Below are 16,680 nucleotides of genomic sequence, written 5' to 3'. Positions count from 1 at the left end.
CAAATCTGGTACCAGTTCCTTTGACTCCATGATGACTCAGAAAATTTTCAGTCATTCCTTTTGAACTTTTTCTTACCTCTTATCTTTTTCTTATCAGTGGAAGTGCTGACAAAATTTAAAGGGCAATGCTTTGGAAAAAAAATCCCTTTTTATAGATCATCAGATTATTTTCATTGTGGGAAAGAGGTATTAATTGGAAATAGATTCTCTTAGGGAAGGTAAGATTTTCTATTTTGAGGAGATGTGTTCAAAGAGATTCATGGAAAGATTTGACCCATTTATCTCCATCTGATTTTAGGGGGAAGATGTGCAGGCTCTGAAGAGCAGCATTTGATGGCCTCAAGTTGGGGAATTCCAAACCCAAGGTGTCTGTTTGGGAAAACGTTGATTTCTGTGGAGCAGGTACTAAAGTTGGGGCCAGAGCTGAGAAGTGTGGCTCCCAGCCCAGAGCCATCATCTCCATAAAACCACTCCTCCAAAGTCCTGGCATATTTTGGGATAGCCTGCAGCTCAACAGTGAAAACCAAAGCCTTGAATAAAAAACAGAGGGAAAAGGATAAAGAATGTCAAAAGAAAGTAATTTGCATGTCTTAGGAGCAGAGAAATCATTTCAGTGAGCCCTCTCTGACAGAGAGTTTTGGAAAACGAACCCAGAATATTAAATTCACTGCAGGGAAAAAGCCAACTCCATGCTCAGGCCATGATATTTATCAAAAGCAAGTCTGTGATTGCAGGAACTCTCCTGCACAGAGGAATCCTGCAGGGCCAGCTGCTCTCCGGAAGGAGCCTGTGAGCTCCATCAGCCTTTTTGTCAAGCAGGGGCCAAGTCCCAAGTGCAGCAAGTGATGGAAAGATCCTGCCCAAGCCCCTGCTCAAGTGACCCAAGGTGAAGGGGGGGGAGACCCCAGAGCCTTTTGGGGACAGCTGAGACACACCTGGGAGCCCCGGAAATCCATTTGGGAGAGCCCAGACTCTTTTGGGGACACTTGGGAACCTCCGGACCCATTTGGAGAGTCCCAAGATCTCCCTGTGATCTCCCCAAAACCCTCTTGGAACCCCCAAACTCCTCTAGACCCCCCTTGGGACACCCCCAGTCCCATTAAGGAACCTCCTGGGGACCCCAGAGCCATCTGGGGACACTTGGGGACCCCTAAGGCTCACCTGGGATCATCCCAGACACACTTGGGACACCCCTGACATTTCCAGATCCATTTGGGACTCCCCAGAGGCCCCAGGCCCATTTGAGGACTCCCAAAAACTCTCTGGAACCCTTTGGGACCCTGTCCCTGACCCATGTGGGGACACCTGGGACACACCTGGGAGCCCCCAGACCCATTTGGGGACCCCCAGAGACCCCAGACTTATTTGGGGATGCTCCAGGACCCACCTGGGACACCCCAGACCCATTTGGGAACCTTCAGGTATCCTGCAAAATCCCCCAGGCCCATTTCTGCACCACCCCGTCCCTTTCACCCCCCACCCAGACCCCGCTGGGTGACTTAGGGGATATTTGGGGTTATTTTGGAGATGTTTTGGAGTAAATTTAGGGATTTTTTTGGGGTAATTTTGGCAATATTTTGGGACAATTTTGAGGTAATTTTGGGCTGATTCTGAGGCAATTTTGCTGAGATTTTGGGGATAATTTGGGGTTAATCTTGGTGTAATTTTTTTACATATTTTCGGGTAATTTTGGGGATGTTTGGAGAAATTGTGGGGATAGTTTCAAGATATTTTGGGGTAATTCTGGTGTAATTTTTGGGGATGTTTTGTGGTAAATTTGGGGTAATTTTGGGTTTTTGAGAGTACAGATTTTTGGGATATTTTGTGGTAATTTTTGGGATATTTTGTGGATTTTTTGGGGTAATTTGGAGACAGGTGAGAGAAAATTCCCCGGGAATGTTCCCAAAAAATTCCCAAAAAATCTGCAGAGAGGGTGCCTAAAATATCCCTGTAATATCAAAAAAAAAAAAAAAAAGTCAAAAGAAATATGTGGAGAATGTTTCTCTAATCTTCCAAGATGTTCCCAGAATATTCCCGAAAGTATTCATGGCATGTTTCTAAAATCCCCTGAAACACTGCCAAAATATATTCCAAATACGTGCATGGAGTTTTTCTAAAATCGATTAAAACTTTCCCAAAAATCCCAGAAGTGTTCATGGTGTGTTTCTAAAATGTCCTCAAAATGTTCCCCAAAAATACCCAATAATGTGCATGGACTGCTTCTGAAATGTCCCGGAAATATTCTCCAAATAGTTCCAAAATCCTCTGAAAACATCCCCAAAATATCCCTGCAATATCTCCAAAATGTTACCAAAATATTTCTGCGATGTTCCCAAAATGTACCTGAAAAATGACAACAACTTCATCAAAATATCCCCCAAACATTCCTAATTCCCTGAAATTTTTTCAGAGAACATTTCAAAATGTCCCCAAAGTGTTCCTAAAACACTTCCAGAATCTTCTCAAAATGTCCCGAAAATACCCCCAAGAAAATTTCCAAACTATTCCAAATAATCCCTACACTGTTACCAAAATATCTGAAAAATATCTCCCAAACATTTTTTAAATATCATTGCTGAGCTGTAATGGCCCATTAACAGAAGAGATCCTCATGGAGATAATGGGAGGGTGAACAGAGATAAGAATCAATGCCCCACCCGGCTACAACAGCTGTCTTGTTATCAGAAAGGCACTTGCACCCTCCCTCCTGGAGATACAACAGATAAAGAAAAAACATCTCCCCAACCAGGTTCCAAAAGATGGAATAGAATAAACTTTTTGTTTGTTTGTTTGTTTTGTTAGAAAACCCAAGACACCCTTCGCGGCTGACAGAAATTAGACTCTGTCCCCAGGCCCTGCCCACCATGTCCCTCATCCAAGCCCTGGCACTCCTATGGATCAGGAACAGTGTGGCCAGCAGGAGCAGGGCACAGATTCTTCCCCTGTGCTGGGCACTGCTTGAGGCAGCACCTCCAGTGCTGTGTCCAGTTCTGGACCCCCCAATTTAGGAACAACATGGAGGGGCTGGAGCGTGTCCAGAGAAGGGAACAAGGCTGGGGAGGGCTCTGGAACACAAGTCCTGGGAGGAGCAGCTGAGGGAGCTGGGCTTGTTTCTCCTGGACAAGAGGAGGCTCAGGGGAGACAAGGCAGTGTCAGGGCACAGGTTGCACTTGATGATGTCCAAGGTCATTTGCAGCCTTGCTGATTGTGAGATTCTCTGAAAGCAGCCTTGCAGCAGTGTCAGGATGAGGCGTGGGCCTCCTCTTCAGAAGGTGCAGCAGCCCAGGTCCCTCAGCTTCTCCTGAGAGCCCCAAAGCCCATCCTGTCAGTCCTGCAGAGCCTCTGCAGCTCCTCCTCATGGCCCACAACAGGAGCCTCACAGCCAGACACAGCAGCCCAGATGTGCCCCCCTGGCCTGGGGTGCCTCTGGCAAGGGAGCAGCCCCAGGCACTGCAGGAGCCTGCAGACAATTCCTGAAGCCCTTGGAGGATGATCCTGCTCCCCAAGGGACGTTCCCATGGTGCCAACTCAGGAACTGCAATGGGGAGTGGGGCCAGAGAGGAAAGGGCAACCAGGAATGGGCTGTTTGCAGGGGAGGGAACAGGGGTTGGAAAGAGGAAGAAATTTGTAGCAGGGAGTGTAAAGAAAGCCAAGGCGAAGCAAAGGAAATGTTGAGGGCAGTTTAGGGGTGGCTGCCAGGCAGCCCAGGCTCTGAGCAACAACGTCTGCAGTGGCACAGGAAACTCAGAGCTGATGGGAACAAACTCTCTGTGTGACTTGAGAGGCCACGCCAAAGCTGAGTGGTTTCCCTGCTGTGGCCCAGCCCTTCCTGGCCCCAGGGGCTGATGGCATTTGTGCTCCCTCAGGTTCATCTCCCCACACCAAGAGCATGGGGGTGCTGAGGCCTGCTCTGGGCAGTGCAAACAGGGGCTCCTGAGGCAGTGCTGCCGTGTCTGTGCCTGCAAGGATGCGGCCCCCGTGTGAGCTGGGGGACAGGCCAGGGCTGCCCAGGGGGGATGTTGTTGGCAGGTGCATGAGGACGCTCTGGGACGCTGCCCTGGGGTGTCCAGCGCAGTGGGGATGGATCAGCCCTGCTCTGCTGCTCCTTCCCGTCTCCCCCAGGGCCCTTACAGAGCCCCAGCCCTGCTGTTTGCCCCCAGCCTGCCCAGGGCCAGCCTGGGGCTGCTCCCGGGGCTTTTCTGTGCTGAGCATTGGCCTGGGCGTGTTCTGGAGAGAGCCTGGGCAAGGAGCCTGGAGCCCCCAGGCCCTGCCCTGAGGCGTCAGCGCTGCCCCAGCAGTGCCCATGGCCTGTCCCTGCTGCAGCCCCGGCACTGCCACCCCCAGCCCTGTGCCCGGCCCCGAGAGCCCTCAGGCCCTACAGCAACACCAGGGCCAGGAGGGCAGCGGGGCAGGGCCACGGCAGCAGCACTGGCAGCACCAAGGGCTGCTGCTCCTGGGCACAGCTGCTGTGCCAGCCCTGATCTGCCCCCAGCTCTGCACATACACATTGCTGCTGCAGCTGCAGAGAAGGGAACAAAAGGGGCACCTCTGCAGAAAACTTGGCTGGGAGATCCTTGAGTTCCTTTAAAGCCACCAAGAGTGCAGCACCTCATTGACACAGTGTTTGGCCACAGGGAACATGGATAGAAACAAAATGAGAAATGGAAGAAACAACAATATACCTTTGTTAACATCATGAAAAACGAAAAACACAGAAAAAACTCATAACCAAACCAAGAGGAACGACCAAAAATGACTTTTATTACAAGTGATTTGCAGAAATTGGTCAGCAGTTTAATGTTTCTGAAACCATCCAGTCATCAGATTCCACACTGCAGCCTTGAGCTCCTGGTTCCTCAGGCTGTAGATGAGGGGGTTCAGGGCTGGAGTCACCACCGAGTACAGAACTGACAGTGCCAGATCCAGGGATGGGGAGAAAATGGAGGGGGGCTTCAGGTAGGCAAACAGGGCAGTGCTCACATAAAGGGAGACCACAGCCAGGTAAGGGAGGCAGGTGGAAAAGGCTTTGTGCCGTCCCTGCTCAGAGGGGATCCTCAGCATGGCCCTGAAGATCTGCACATAGGAGAAAACAATGAACGGAAAACAACCAAATACCAAACAGCAACTAATAGCAATGAGCCCCAGTTCCCTGAGATAGGATTTGGAGCAGGAGAGCTTGAGGATCTGGGGGATTTCACAGAAGAACTGGCCCAGGGCATTGCCATGGCACAGGGGCAGGGAAAATGTATTGGCTGTGTGCAGCAGTGAATAGAGAAAGGCACTGGCCCAGGCAGCTGCTGCCATGTGGGCACAAGCTCTGCTGCCCAGGAGGGTCCCGTAGTGCAGGGGTTTGCAGATGGACACGTAGCGGTCGTAGCACATGATGGTCAGGAGGGAAAACTCTGCTGAGATGAAGAATAGAAAGAAAAAGAGCTGTGCAGCACATCCTGTGTAGGAGATGTTCCTGGTGTCCCAGAGGGAATTGTGCATGGCTTTGGGGACAGTGGTAAAGATGGAGCCCAGGTCACTTAGGGCCAGGTGGAGCAGGAAGAAGAACATGGGGCTGTGCAGGTGGTGGGCGCAGGCTGCGGCGCTGATGACGAGGCCGTTGGCCAGGAGGGCAGCCAGGGAGATGCCCAGGAAGAGGCAGAAGTGCAGGAGCTGCAGCTGCCTCGTGTCTGCCAATGGCAGCAGGAGGAAGTGGCTGATGGAGCTGCTGTTGGACATTTGTGGTGTCTTGGCATGGGGATCTGTAAAAAGAGTAATCATGGAATAGTTCAGTTTGGAGAGGACTTTGAATATCCCAGCACAGCTTGGTGGCACTTTCCCCCCACTGCCTGCCCAGGGCTCTGCTGCCTGGAGCTGTCCCTGCCTGCAGCTGCTTCCCTGTGCCCAGGGCTGGGCCCTGCCAGTGCTGCCAGAGCCCAGCCCAGCCCTGGGGGCTCAGCTCTGCCCTGCAGAGCCCTCCCAGCTCAGGCACTGCCCAGGGGCAGCTCTGGCTCTGCAGGCTCTGATGGCAACCTCAGAGCAACCCTGAGGAGGCTGGAAAAGTGACAGTGATGCTGCATGCAAGGGACTCTCTGTGATTTCTGTCAGTGCCCTGTTTAGTAAGGTCTGAGATAATTTTTTTTATTTTTCTATCCCTGAACTGAAAGATGAATATCTGTGTGCAATTTACCATCCAGGCAACACGGAGTAGTAGATTAATAAAGCAGGATTTTTTCTCTTACTTAGCCATGGCCTCGCTGTGCTCCCTGTATGATCTACTTGGAAATGTTCTGCAGTTAAATGCCATGTTGGGAGCAGTCCTGAAAAACAGAGCATCCTCACCACACAAGGAGAACACTTCCAAGCCTTTCCAGCTGTCTCCTTCCACCCAGATCTTGTCCCCCAGTGCTGGCAGCAGCTCCCAGGGCTGGCTGAGAGCTGTCCCTGGCAGGCAGCAGAGTCCCTGCCCCAGCACAGCGCCCTGGGCTGCAGGACCCTGCTCTGCACGACAGCCCTGGGCACCCCTGGCTGCTCTACACAGGAGAGAAGCAGAGAATGTACTCACAGAGTCTGTAGGCATCGGGATGTTCCAGCTTTAGGAGAGGACTGCAGGAGCTGCAGCTGCATTGTCCTGCAGCCAGAGGTTCCTGTGCTAAGGGCTGGGAGTGATTCTCCCCCAGGCACTTGTCAGCCCCTTCCCAGCCCTGAGTGATTGAAGCTCTCTGTGCCTGTGTGCTGTGCCCGGGGTGGCTGCAGGCAGCGCCCCAGCCCTGCTGGGCTGGGAGAAGAGCTGCTCATCAGAAGAAATCTGTATTTGAAGCTTTTCTTGGTTGCCAGGAGCTGCCTCTGTGCCAGGAGCCCGGCCCAGCTCAGCAGCACAGACACAGCACAAGGACTTTAATGACCCTGTTGGGGCTTCTGCTGAGGCCCTGAACATCAGAGGGAGATGATGAAACTGCTCCAGAACTCCAAGTCAGAATCCAACTCCAAAGTTTCTGGAAGTTTTAATGGGTCCCACAGAGGCACATGACAGAGAAAGTGTCCCCAGGCCCCAGGCAGAGCAGAGAACTGCAGGCAGTGATGACAGGTTTTCAAACGACTTTGGGTTTTGCTTTTGCCTTGGAATCTCTGAGAGGTTTGTGCAATCCAATTATCTGCTGTAATTAGTCCCTTGAGTGGCTTTGTCAGTAATGACACTCAGTGGGGCTCATTAATGCTTCAAGATACTTTAGTTATTTTAAGGTACTTGGAGTTTCCCTTTTAAAACTGCCTCTGTGAGAGGTTTGTGCAATCACGGCCCCAATTATCTACTTTAACAAGTCCCTTGGGATTCTGAGTCGGTAACAACACTCAGTGGGGCTCATTAGCACTTCACAGTACTCAAAGTTTCTGAAGGAACTACTTTTTGACACTGAGTCTGAGTGCTGTGTGTGATAATTGGCCTCCAATTATCTGCTTTAATGAGTCCCTTGGGAACTTTGCATTCACACTGAGTGGGGCTCATTCATGCTCTGAGATACTGAAGGTTTTAAAGGTAATTTGGATTTTCTTTCCCACACTGAGTCTCTGAGAGGTCTTTGTGCAATCCTGGCTTCCAATTCTCTACTCCAAGGACTCCATGAGGAGCCTGTATTGGGGATGGACCTCAGTGGGACCCATTAATGCTTCCAGACACTTTGGGTGTTTCCTCTGACTTTGACTCCTGGAAAGGTTTGTAAAATCTCCTCTCAAGCCCTGAGGTTCCAGGGTTCAACTCCAAATGCACCACGGGGCTCATTAGGATCAAACAAGTGCTGACAAACCATGGCTCTGCCTTGATTTCCCTCTGGTCTGGTGCAGTTCATTAGGAAGTTTCCTACTGCAGTTATGGAGAAAAGTTTCCAAGAGCTTCTAAGAAAAACACATTTCCATTTGAAAGGAGGTATTTTATTACTGTTCTCTTTAGAGAAGAGGTGACTGACGCATTCAGTGACTGATATGTACCCAGGGACTCTCCCAAGGAAGTCTGGTGTGGTCAGAGAAGCTGTGCCTTGAGCTCTGACCAAGTGTGGAAAACCTTGCTCCACATTCCCCAGCCCCATCTTGTCTCTCCTCACTCACTTGGGACCTGCTTTGCTGAAGAATTGCCTGTACTCAGGCAGAGGGAGATTTTCTTTTTTAGAAATCTAAAACTCTGAAAATTTAGACAATCTCCTCAAGTGTGTGTCAAGGCCAAGGTGCCACCAAGGAGGTTCCCCTTCCCCAAGGCAGAATCATGCAAGGAATGTTTTAGACACACAGGAAGTTCTGCAAGAAACACAAATCCAGAGTTGGCTGAAGGCAGAATTTGACCAACTCCTGAAGGACAGACAAGCTTTGAACTCCTTGCAGCTCCAAGCTGCAGGTGGGTTGTTGGGAGGTGTGTGAGTGAGCCCAGAGTGAGGGCAAGGGAAATGCAGAGAGGCCTGGAAGTGCTTGTGTGCAGACAGGCAGTGGTGAAGGGCAGTGCAGGGCTGACCTGGGCCAGGAGTGAGGGTGGATCATCATGCCAAGCTGGCCTGGGCCATGGCAAGGGGCTGTGGCCACGGGCACTGCCCTGAGCCCACTGCCTGGGCCCCTTGCTCAGGGCTGGTGTCAGTGCCCAGAGGCAGAGGCGATCCCTTGCTGGGGGCTGTGCCATGGCCACCTGCCCTGTGCCGCGCTGGCTGCTCAGGCGCCGCGGGACCAGCAGCAAACGCCACTGCCAGGGCCAAAGGCAGCTCAGGCAGACAGAAAGGGTCAGGGCTGGCCACTGTTTCCATGGCAGCCCTCCCTGGGACACCACACCTGGGTCACCTGGCCTGGCCATTGCCATGGAAACCCCTTGTGGGGACCGATGCCACAGAGGCTGGCACTGGGACACTGCTGGGGCCGGGTGCTGAGCACAGGCTGAGCACACAGAGATGGGTTTTGGGGGATTTGAGAGAAACATTCCCCACACATTTTTTGGAATTTTTTGGAATATTTTGGGAACATTTTAGGCAACCTCCCTGCAGATTTTTGGGAATTTTTTCGTTACATTCCCAGGGAATTTTCTCTCACCTGTCTTTAAATTACCCCAAAATATCCACAAAATTACACAAAAATTTCCACGAAACATCCTCAAAATGTGTACTCTCAAAAAGCCAAAATTACCTCAAATTTTACCACAAAACATCCCCCAAAACTACCCCAAAATTGAACGAGAATTAGCCCAAAATATCTCCAAAATATCCCCTAAGTTACCCAGGGGAGTCTGGGAGGGTGGAGAAAAGGAGGGGGAGGGGCAGAAATGGGCCTGGGTGGTGTCCTCAGGGGATTTTGAGGAGTTCGAAATGTTCCCAAATTGGTCTGGGAGTGTCCCAAGGGGGTCTCTGTCAAGTCTGAGGGAGTCCCAAAGAGCTCCCCTAATGGGTGTGGGGGAGTCTCAGGTGCCCCCAATGCGTCTGTGGTGTCAGGGGTGTCCCAAATGTATCTGGGGGGATCCCAGGGGAGTCGTGGGGATCCCCAAGTGTCCCCAAAAGGGTTTGGGTCCCCAGGAGATTCCCCAAACGGGTCTGGAGGTGTCACAAGGAGGGCCTAGAAGAGTTTGGGGGGTCCCAAGAGGGTTTTGGGAGGATTCCAAGGGGGTCCTTGCAGCTCCCCAAATGGGTCTGGGGGTTCCCAAGTGTCCCCAAAAGAGTCTGAGGTCTCCCAAAGGGATTTCAAGGGGTCCCAGGTGTGTCCCAGGTGTCCCCAAAAGGCTCTGGGGTCTCCCCCCACTTCACCTTGGGTCACCTGGGCAGGGCTTGGGCAGGATCTTTCAATCACTTGCTACACTTGGGACTTGGCCCCTGCTTGACAAAAAGGCTGATGGAGCTCACAGGCTCCTTCCGGAGAGCAGCTGGCCCTGCAGGATTCCTCTGGGCAGGAGAGTTCCTGCAGTCACAGACTTGCTTTTGATAAATATCATGGCCTGAGCATGGAGTTGGCTTTTTCCCTGCAGTGAATTCAATATTCTGTGTTTGTTTTCCAAAACTCTCTGTCACAGATGGCTCACTGAAATGATTTCTCTGCTCCCAAGACATGCAAATTACTTTCTTCTGACATTCTTTATCCTTTTCCCTCTGTTCTTTATTCAAGGCTTTGGTTTTCACTGTTGAAGTGCAGGCTATCCCAAAATATGCCAGGACTTTGGAGGAGTGGTTTTATGGAGAGGATGGCTCTGGGCTGGGAGCCACACTTCCCAGCTCTGGCCCCAACTTTAGTACCTGCTCCACAGAAATCAACGTTTTCCCAAACAGACACCTTGGGTTTGGAGTTCCCCAACTTGAGGCCATCAAATGCTGCTCTTCAGAGTCTGCACATCTTCCCCCTAAAACCAGATGGAGATAAATGGGTCAAATCTTGCCATGAATCTCTTTCAACACATCACCTCAAAATAGAAAATCTTACTTCCCTAATAGAGTCTATTTCCAGTTAATACCTCTTTTCCACAATGAAAATAATCTGATGATCTATAAAAAAAGGTTTTTTGTCCAAAGCATTGCCCTTAAAATTTTGTTAGCACTACCACTGATAAGAAAAAAGATAAGATAAGAGATAAGAAAAAGTTCAAAAGGAATGACTGTAAATTTTCTGAGTCATTATGGAGTCAAAGGAACTGGTACCAGATTTGGGGTGAAGGAATGGCCCACTAAACTTCCAAATAAATTTTTGCTGAAAGGCAGACTTTCACTTTAAAAAAAATTATTTTTAAAAAAATTAAAGGAAGGGAAAACTGAAAAAATTAAGACCTATAAAACTTTCAATGACTCTGTTTTCTGAGCTTTCCATTTGATTTATCCTTGAAGTTTTTTTGTTTGTTTGTTTTTTTCTTTTTTTCCAAAAGATCAGCACAGAGCCTCCCAGCAGCAGTAACCTCCTGTGACACACAAAATTATGTTGCAATCAGGAATTCTTTCAAGGGCTGCAGCCCAAGCACGTACCTGATGTCAAAGGAAACAGTGCAATTCAACTACCTACAGGTACTAAACAGAGATGTAGGGTTTTAATTGTGGGACACCGTGATGGCAGGAATAAGACCTTTCTTACATGAAAGGAGATGGAAAAGAGGATACTGTTTAAAAAATGCTGATGAGTACTTTGAGAGATCAAGCTCTAAGTGACTGTGGTATTTGAGACCTTGATCAGAGCTATATCCCCTTCAGATAATCTGGAAAATCTTTGATGCTGATTATGGGCTGTGATAAATTCATCTGAAATACACTGTTCTAATGTTTAATATTGATAAAACACTGATAAAAGTCATGTCATGAAAACAGTATTGAAGAAGAAGACTGCAAAATCATCAGAGACAAGCATATGCCCCTGCAGAAGACTGGCAAAGTTCTCAAAGGTCAAAAACTTTACTGACATGGGAAGAAATAAAAACCAACTTAATTCAATTTTACACTCTTGAACAGTTCAAATTCAAAATTCAGAGTAAAGGTTGGAAAATCAACCAAGAAAGTCTGCTCTGCTAAAACTCCTGGAATTCAACAAGCACCTAGAGACTTTCAGCAATCCATCCACAGGTTTTGAAAACCAATCCACAGGGACTGAGAAATCCAGAGACAAGTCTGTTCCAGTGTCTTTGCAGCCTTTGCTGGGAAATCCATGGCCAGCCCCAAGGCCCTGCAAGACCCAGTTATCAACCATCTAAACTTCACACCCTCAGCTTGCAGCTGCTCATTTCCCCAGAAACGGAGTTCATTTCTCTTCAGTGCATGCACAGATAGTCATGGCAATGAAGCATTAAAGAGAAGAATATCTGCCAAGGACAATCAGACAAGTCAAAGCCACTGCAGAACTCCAAAGTGAGGAAGTGCAGGCTGGTGCCCTGAGCCAGGCTGGCTGCTGCAGGGCTCTGGGACACAATCACAGAACAACTTGGGGCAGGAGGGGCCTCAGGAGGTGCCGCAGCCCAACCTCCAGAGCACGGCAGGGGCAGCTGAGGGATCAGACCAGGCTGCTCAGGGCTTTATCCAGCAGGGCCCTGAGCAACCCCAGCCATGGAGAGGGCACCACCTCTGTGGGGAGCTGCTGCAGTGCTGAGCTTTCCTTGTGCTCAGCTTCAGGAGCAGCCTGGACTGCTCTGATTTCTATTTATGCCACTTCAGTTACGGCCCCCAAGCCTCCATCTTAAATCTATGGTTCTAAAGAATTCATCTCTTGCATGTAAACCACAAAGTTTACATTTGCATTTTAAAATACAATACTCGACACAGAGTATAAACCTGTACACTGAAGCAGCAAATGCCCTCAGTACAGAATAATTTCCTCTTCATACTGCTCCTGGGTCTTGTGGCTGAGCTGACAGACTGCACTGCTGCCAGACTTCCAGTCTAGTTGCTGCTCAGGCCACCTCTTTTCTCAAGAAAGAGCTGGATGCAAATGCCAAGAGATGAGTCACATTCAAAGTGCTGCAAAGACAAGTGAAGTCATTTAGTAATTTCAGATTAAAGAAACAAGAGTCCAGTCCTGTGAAATCTGCCAACCCCTGCTCATGTGCCCAGGAATTCTGAGCTCGTCTCCTCCTGCCCTGCTGGGCCAGCCCCATCCCGCTGCTGCCGTTTCTTCGGCGCTGCCTTGAGGCTTTTTGCTGCTCTGTGACCCCACACTGCCCTGCCCTGCTGGGACATCCCTGCCATTCCAGCTGCCACTGCACAGCTTCTGATCTCATCCACCAGCCTGGGATTTTTTCCACTGTTCCAGCTTGGTGCTCTCAGGGTCCCAAGAGATTGGACTGCCCCGGGCTTTGTGAAACAATGCCTCCCAAGGTTTCTGGTTGTGTTTGCTATTAATGCTGTAGTTGTTGTTGTTTGTTTGCCTTGTTATATATACTAGTAAAGAACTGTTCTTCTTAACCTCATCCCTCTGCCTGAAAGCCCCTTTCCTTTTCTAAATTATAATCATTTGGAGGGAGGGGGTTTGAATTCTCCATTTCTAGGGAGGCCCTGCCCCTCCCCAGCAGATCCCTGTCTTTCAAACAAAGACAGCCTTTCATGTGTCCTCAGTACTCCTAGCATGCATCCTTGTAATTCCTTCAATCTGCTCATTTAGCCCAGTCCTGGTGTTCTGTTAGGCCAGGAGACCTGTTAGAAACAACTGTGTAGTTCTTGGCTTTCACACTTATATCTTGGCTTTTGCAAATGATTTTGACACTGTGGAGTTTGTAATCTCTTTTAAACTGCTTTTGATATAGTCTAGTTTGTCACCCTTTAGCAGTTAATACCCTAATCCCTGTGGGGATTGCATATTTCAGTGTGATAAATGTATTATAGTTTATGGTAGTGCAAAATATTGAAATAGAGTATATTATAAAACTATAAATGTATAGTATAAACACAATAATCATAAACATAAATATAAATACAACCATAAACAATAATATAAATATACTATTTAATAGACTATATTTATATTAAAAAATTAAAATGTGCTAATTACTGTGCAGAAGTGACTATGGTTGGGAAATAATGACAGATGCCTGTATTTCTGTAACTGACTGACAATAGTGAAATGGCTAATGTTGATTCAAAGAAAAACATTGGCTAAAATGTCTGGATGATAAGATAACATTGAAAAAAAAAAAATCCCAGGCAAATAACACAGAAAGAGCCAGGAGGAATCCACCACTGACCCTTTGGCATCAATAACTGCCAAACCACAGACCAGGTGACCTCGAGAGGAAATAAAACACAAAAGTCTCAAAATCACATCTGCATTATGGCACATATTTTAGGAAGATGAGGTCAGGGGTCAAACTAAGCTAAAGAATTCCCAGAAAATGTGCACACAAAGGAATGTTTAAAAGTGTATAGTCTTCATAAATATTTATTTGACCAATAGTCTTGGGTTGCAATCCAAGATGTAACCAAAATAATGTATTCTATTGCCATCTATGAGAAACAGGTTTGGCAGTGTTCTTTATCTCTTCCATGGCCCATCCCTCATAACTCCAGGGATTATCTTCTGTTAATGGCCCAGATGTTAAAACCAGGTGGGGCAGTGTTCTTTATCTCTTCCACAAGCCATCCTCCCTCCAGGGCCTTATCTTCTGTTAATGGGCCATTGATGTTCACTGCACGACTGATAAAAGTAAATCATCCCATTGGGAGATGCTCCACCCACAGGGAGGAGCCAAGCATTCCTATCTGGATATAATCTGACATTCACCACACAAAAGGCAGCCTGTTTCCACTGGATTCCCAGAGAGGCGCCAGACCCATCTGCACCACCACTGGACTTTCAGAGGAAAACTACAGCCTTCTACAAGATCTTTGCTTCAAGAAAACCACATCTGTCACTGCAGGAGGACTGCAGCCACAAACACCTTGACTAACTGGGTGTCAAGCTGTATTCTGACTCTGTCTGTAGTTGGTTTTTGTTTACTACTGGATTTTTAGTTTAATTTTTAGGTTTTTAGTTTAGGCTGCAATGAAGAGGAAGATGCCCTGGGACAGCCAGGCAGGTGAGGAGGAAGTCAGTGCCCCTTTCCCCCTCTCTCCTGCTCCATCTCCCAGCCCAGCACGGCCCCCGGCTGCAGGACAACCCTGCTGCCAACACTGTCCTGACAAGGATGGACTGGGGGGATCTCCTTCCCCTTCCCTCTGGCACGGAGGCAAATCCCATCCTCTCCTTGTCCTTCCTCTCCCAGACAAGAAGCTGAGATTGGAGACCAGGGAGGACAAATCCCCGCAGCAGAACCTCGTGGAAGACGCTGTTTTGAACAGCCCCACAGTGCAAGAATCCAATGGGGAAGAAAAGCCCCGAAGATCCTGCAGGAGGAGGAGCTCTAAAGCCATCCCAGGGGCTTCTGAGGAGCAAAGACCCACTCAATTCCAGGAAGGTGGACAGAGCTTCAGCCAGGGCTCTGAGCTGGTCCATGAGGAGCTTCATGATGGGGAGAAGCCCCACAAGTGCTTGGAGTGTGGGAAGAGCTTCAGCCGGAGACACCACCTGATCAGACACCAGCGCATTCACACTGAAGACAGGCCCTTCCGCTGCCCCGACTGCAGGAAGGGCTTCAAGGACAACTCCATCCTCATCAGGCACCGGCGCATCCACACTGGGGAGAGGCCCCACGAGTGTGGGGAATGTGGGATGAGCTTCAGCCAGAAATCCAGCCTGATCCGCCACCAGAGGATCCACACCAGGGAACGGCCCTACCAGTGTGAGCAGTGTGGGAAGAGCTTCAGTCAGAGCTCTGCCTTGATCTGCCACAAGAATATCCATGCTGAGGAAAGGCCATACAAATGTGGGGAATGTGGGAAGGGCTTCAACCAGAGGTCCCAGCTGAGCATCCACCAAATGATCCACACTGGGGAGAGGCCCTATGAGTGTTCTGAGTGTGGGAAGAGGTTTCACACTCGCTCCCATCTCTTTTCTCACCAGCGCTTCCACACTGGGGAGAGGCCCTACGAGTGTGGGGAATGTGGGATGAGCTTCAGCAAGAGCTCCCACCTGATCTGCCACCAGAGGATCCAAACCAGGGAATGGCCCTACGAGTGTCCCGCTTGTGGGAAGAGCTTGTCCAGGAGCTTTCACTTTAAGAGACACCAGCGGAGTCACCGGTAAGGGAAGCCCTGTGAGTGCCCCAAGTGTGGGAAGAGCTGTGTGCTCTGCTCCAACTCCATCCTCCATCAGTGGACCCACACTGGGCAAAGCCCTGGTCACCCACATTCCCTGTGATCTGCATTGGGAAGACACTGGGATGGTGGTCTTCTTGTTTGGTGGTCCTTAATATTATTTTGATTTATTTCCATCCCTTTAAAGTAGACAAAATTTGGGTAAAAATCAATAAATTTATCAAAGGCATCTAAAGCTTCACTTCACTAGTGTTCCCAGGGAATCTGGGATTCAGGGAGATATGTTGGAGCATTTGGGGCTTGTTCCACCTGAGATCTTTGTTCTTGTTTTAAAAACAAGCAAGGTTCTCTACTGCAAATGTACAGAAACCAGGAACTTCGGGAAGAGAAGGCTGAGAATGCCAAAGCCTTGGTGACTTCTTGCACACCTTGTGGGTGAGGGTGTCCAGGGCAATGGACTCACAACTGGGGTCCCTGCCCTCCCGACTGACAGCTCCATCTCTCCTTCAGCCCCACAACCTCCTGGGAAGGGCCTCCATCCACACATTCCATTCCCAGCCAGAGATCCTCATCCACGACGTCATCCAGCATCACTGAGGCTACAGCAGGGAGTGCTCTTGGGACCTGGTAGAGCACCGTGGGTTTCCTGGGATCCTTTTGGTATCTGTGGCTGAGAGGAGTGGGGTGGATGGAATCAGGATGGTTCACAGCTCACCAGCCCCACTCCAAGCAGTGCTTTCTCCTGCTGTGTGGGGACCAAGTGGTGACTGATATTGGGACCCCTCTGGGTTTGGCTCGTGCAGAGCACACAGTGGGTCAGACCCTGGGCTGAGGGAAGGGGTCCCATGTAAACCCAGCACAGGCACTGCTCTTTGAAGAGGCCGTTCTGCAGGGAGAAAGGAGAAGAAGAGACTTTCCTGTCTCCAGAGATTCCCCCTCCTCCTTCGGCAGCCATAGCCCAATCAATGAGTACCAGAGTTCATATGGTCACTTCCATGCCAGGGAGCACAAGGCACTCAAAACCGAACCCTGCCAGAGCCCAGCCTTGCCTGCCCATTTTGAGGCTGTGAGGGAATGGAATTTC

At 49.5% G+C, this 16,680-nt stretch overlaps 1 protein-coding gene across 1 annotated transcript; it reads right to left on the bottom strand.

Annotated features, from left to right (window-relative positions):
• Window positions 1–4,794: 4,794 nt before the first annotated feature.
• LOC310921082 (olfactory receptor 14J1-like) lies at window positions 4,795–5,727 on the bottom strand (the record flags this gene model as incomplete). The annotated part of the gene is made up of 1 exon (XM_083881187.1): window positions 4,795–5,727. The coding sequence occupies one exon, from the start codon at window positions 5,725–5,727 to the stop codon at window positions 4,795–4,797; it is 933 nt and encodes a 310-aa protein (XP_083737313.1).
• Between the last annotated feature and the right edge of the window lie 10,953 nt (window positions 5,728–16,680).

This window comes from Zosterops lateralis (genome assembly GCF_965231275.1).
Source record: "Zosterops lateralis genome assembly, chromosome: 32".
NCBI lineage: Eukaryota > Metazoa > Chordata > Aves > Passeriformes > Zosteropidae > Zosterops > Zosterops lateralis.
Note: the sequence above shows the minus strand (reverse complement) of the source record. Positions and strands in the feature narration are given on the sequence as shown.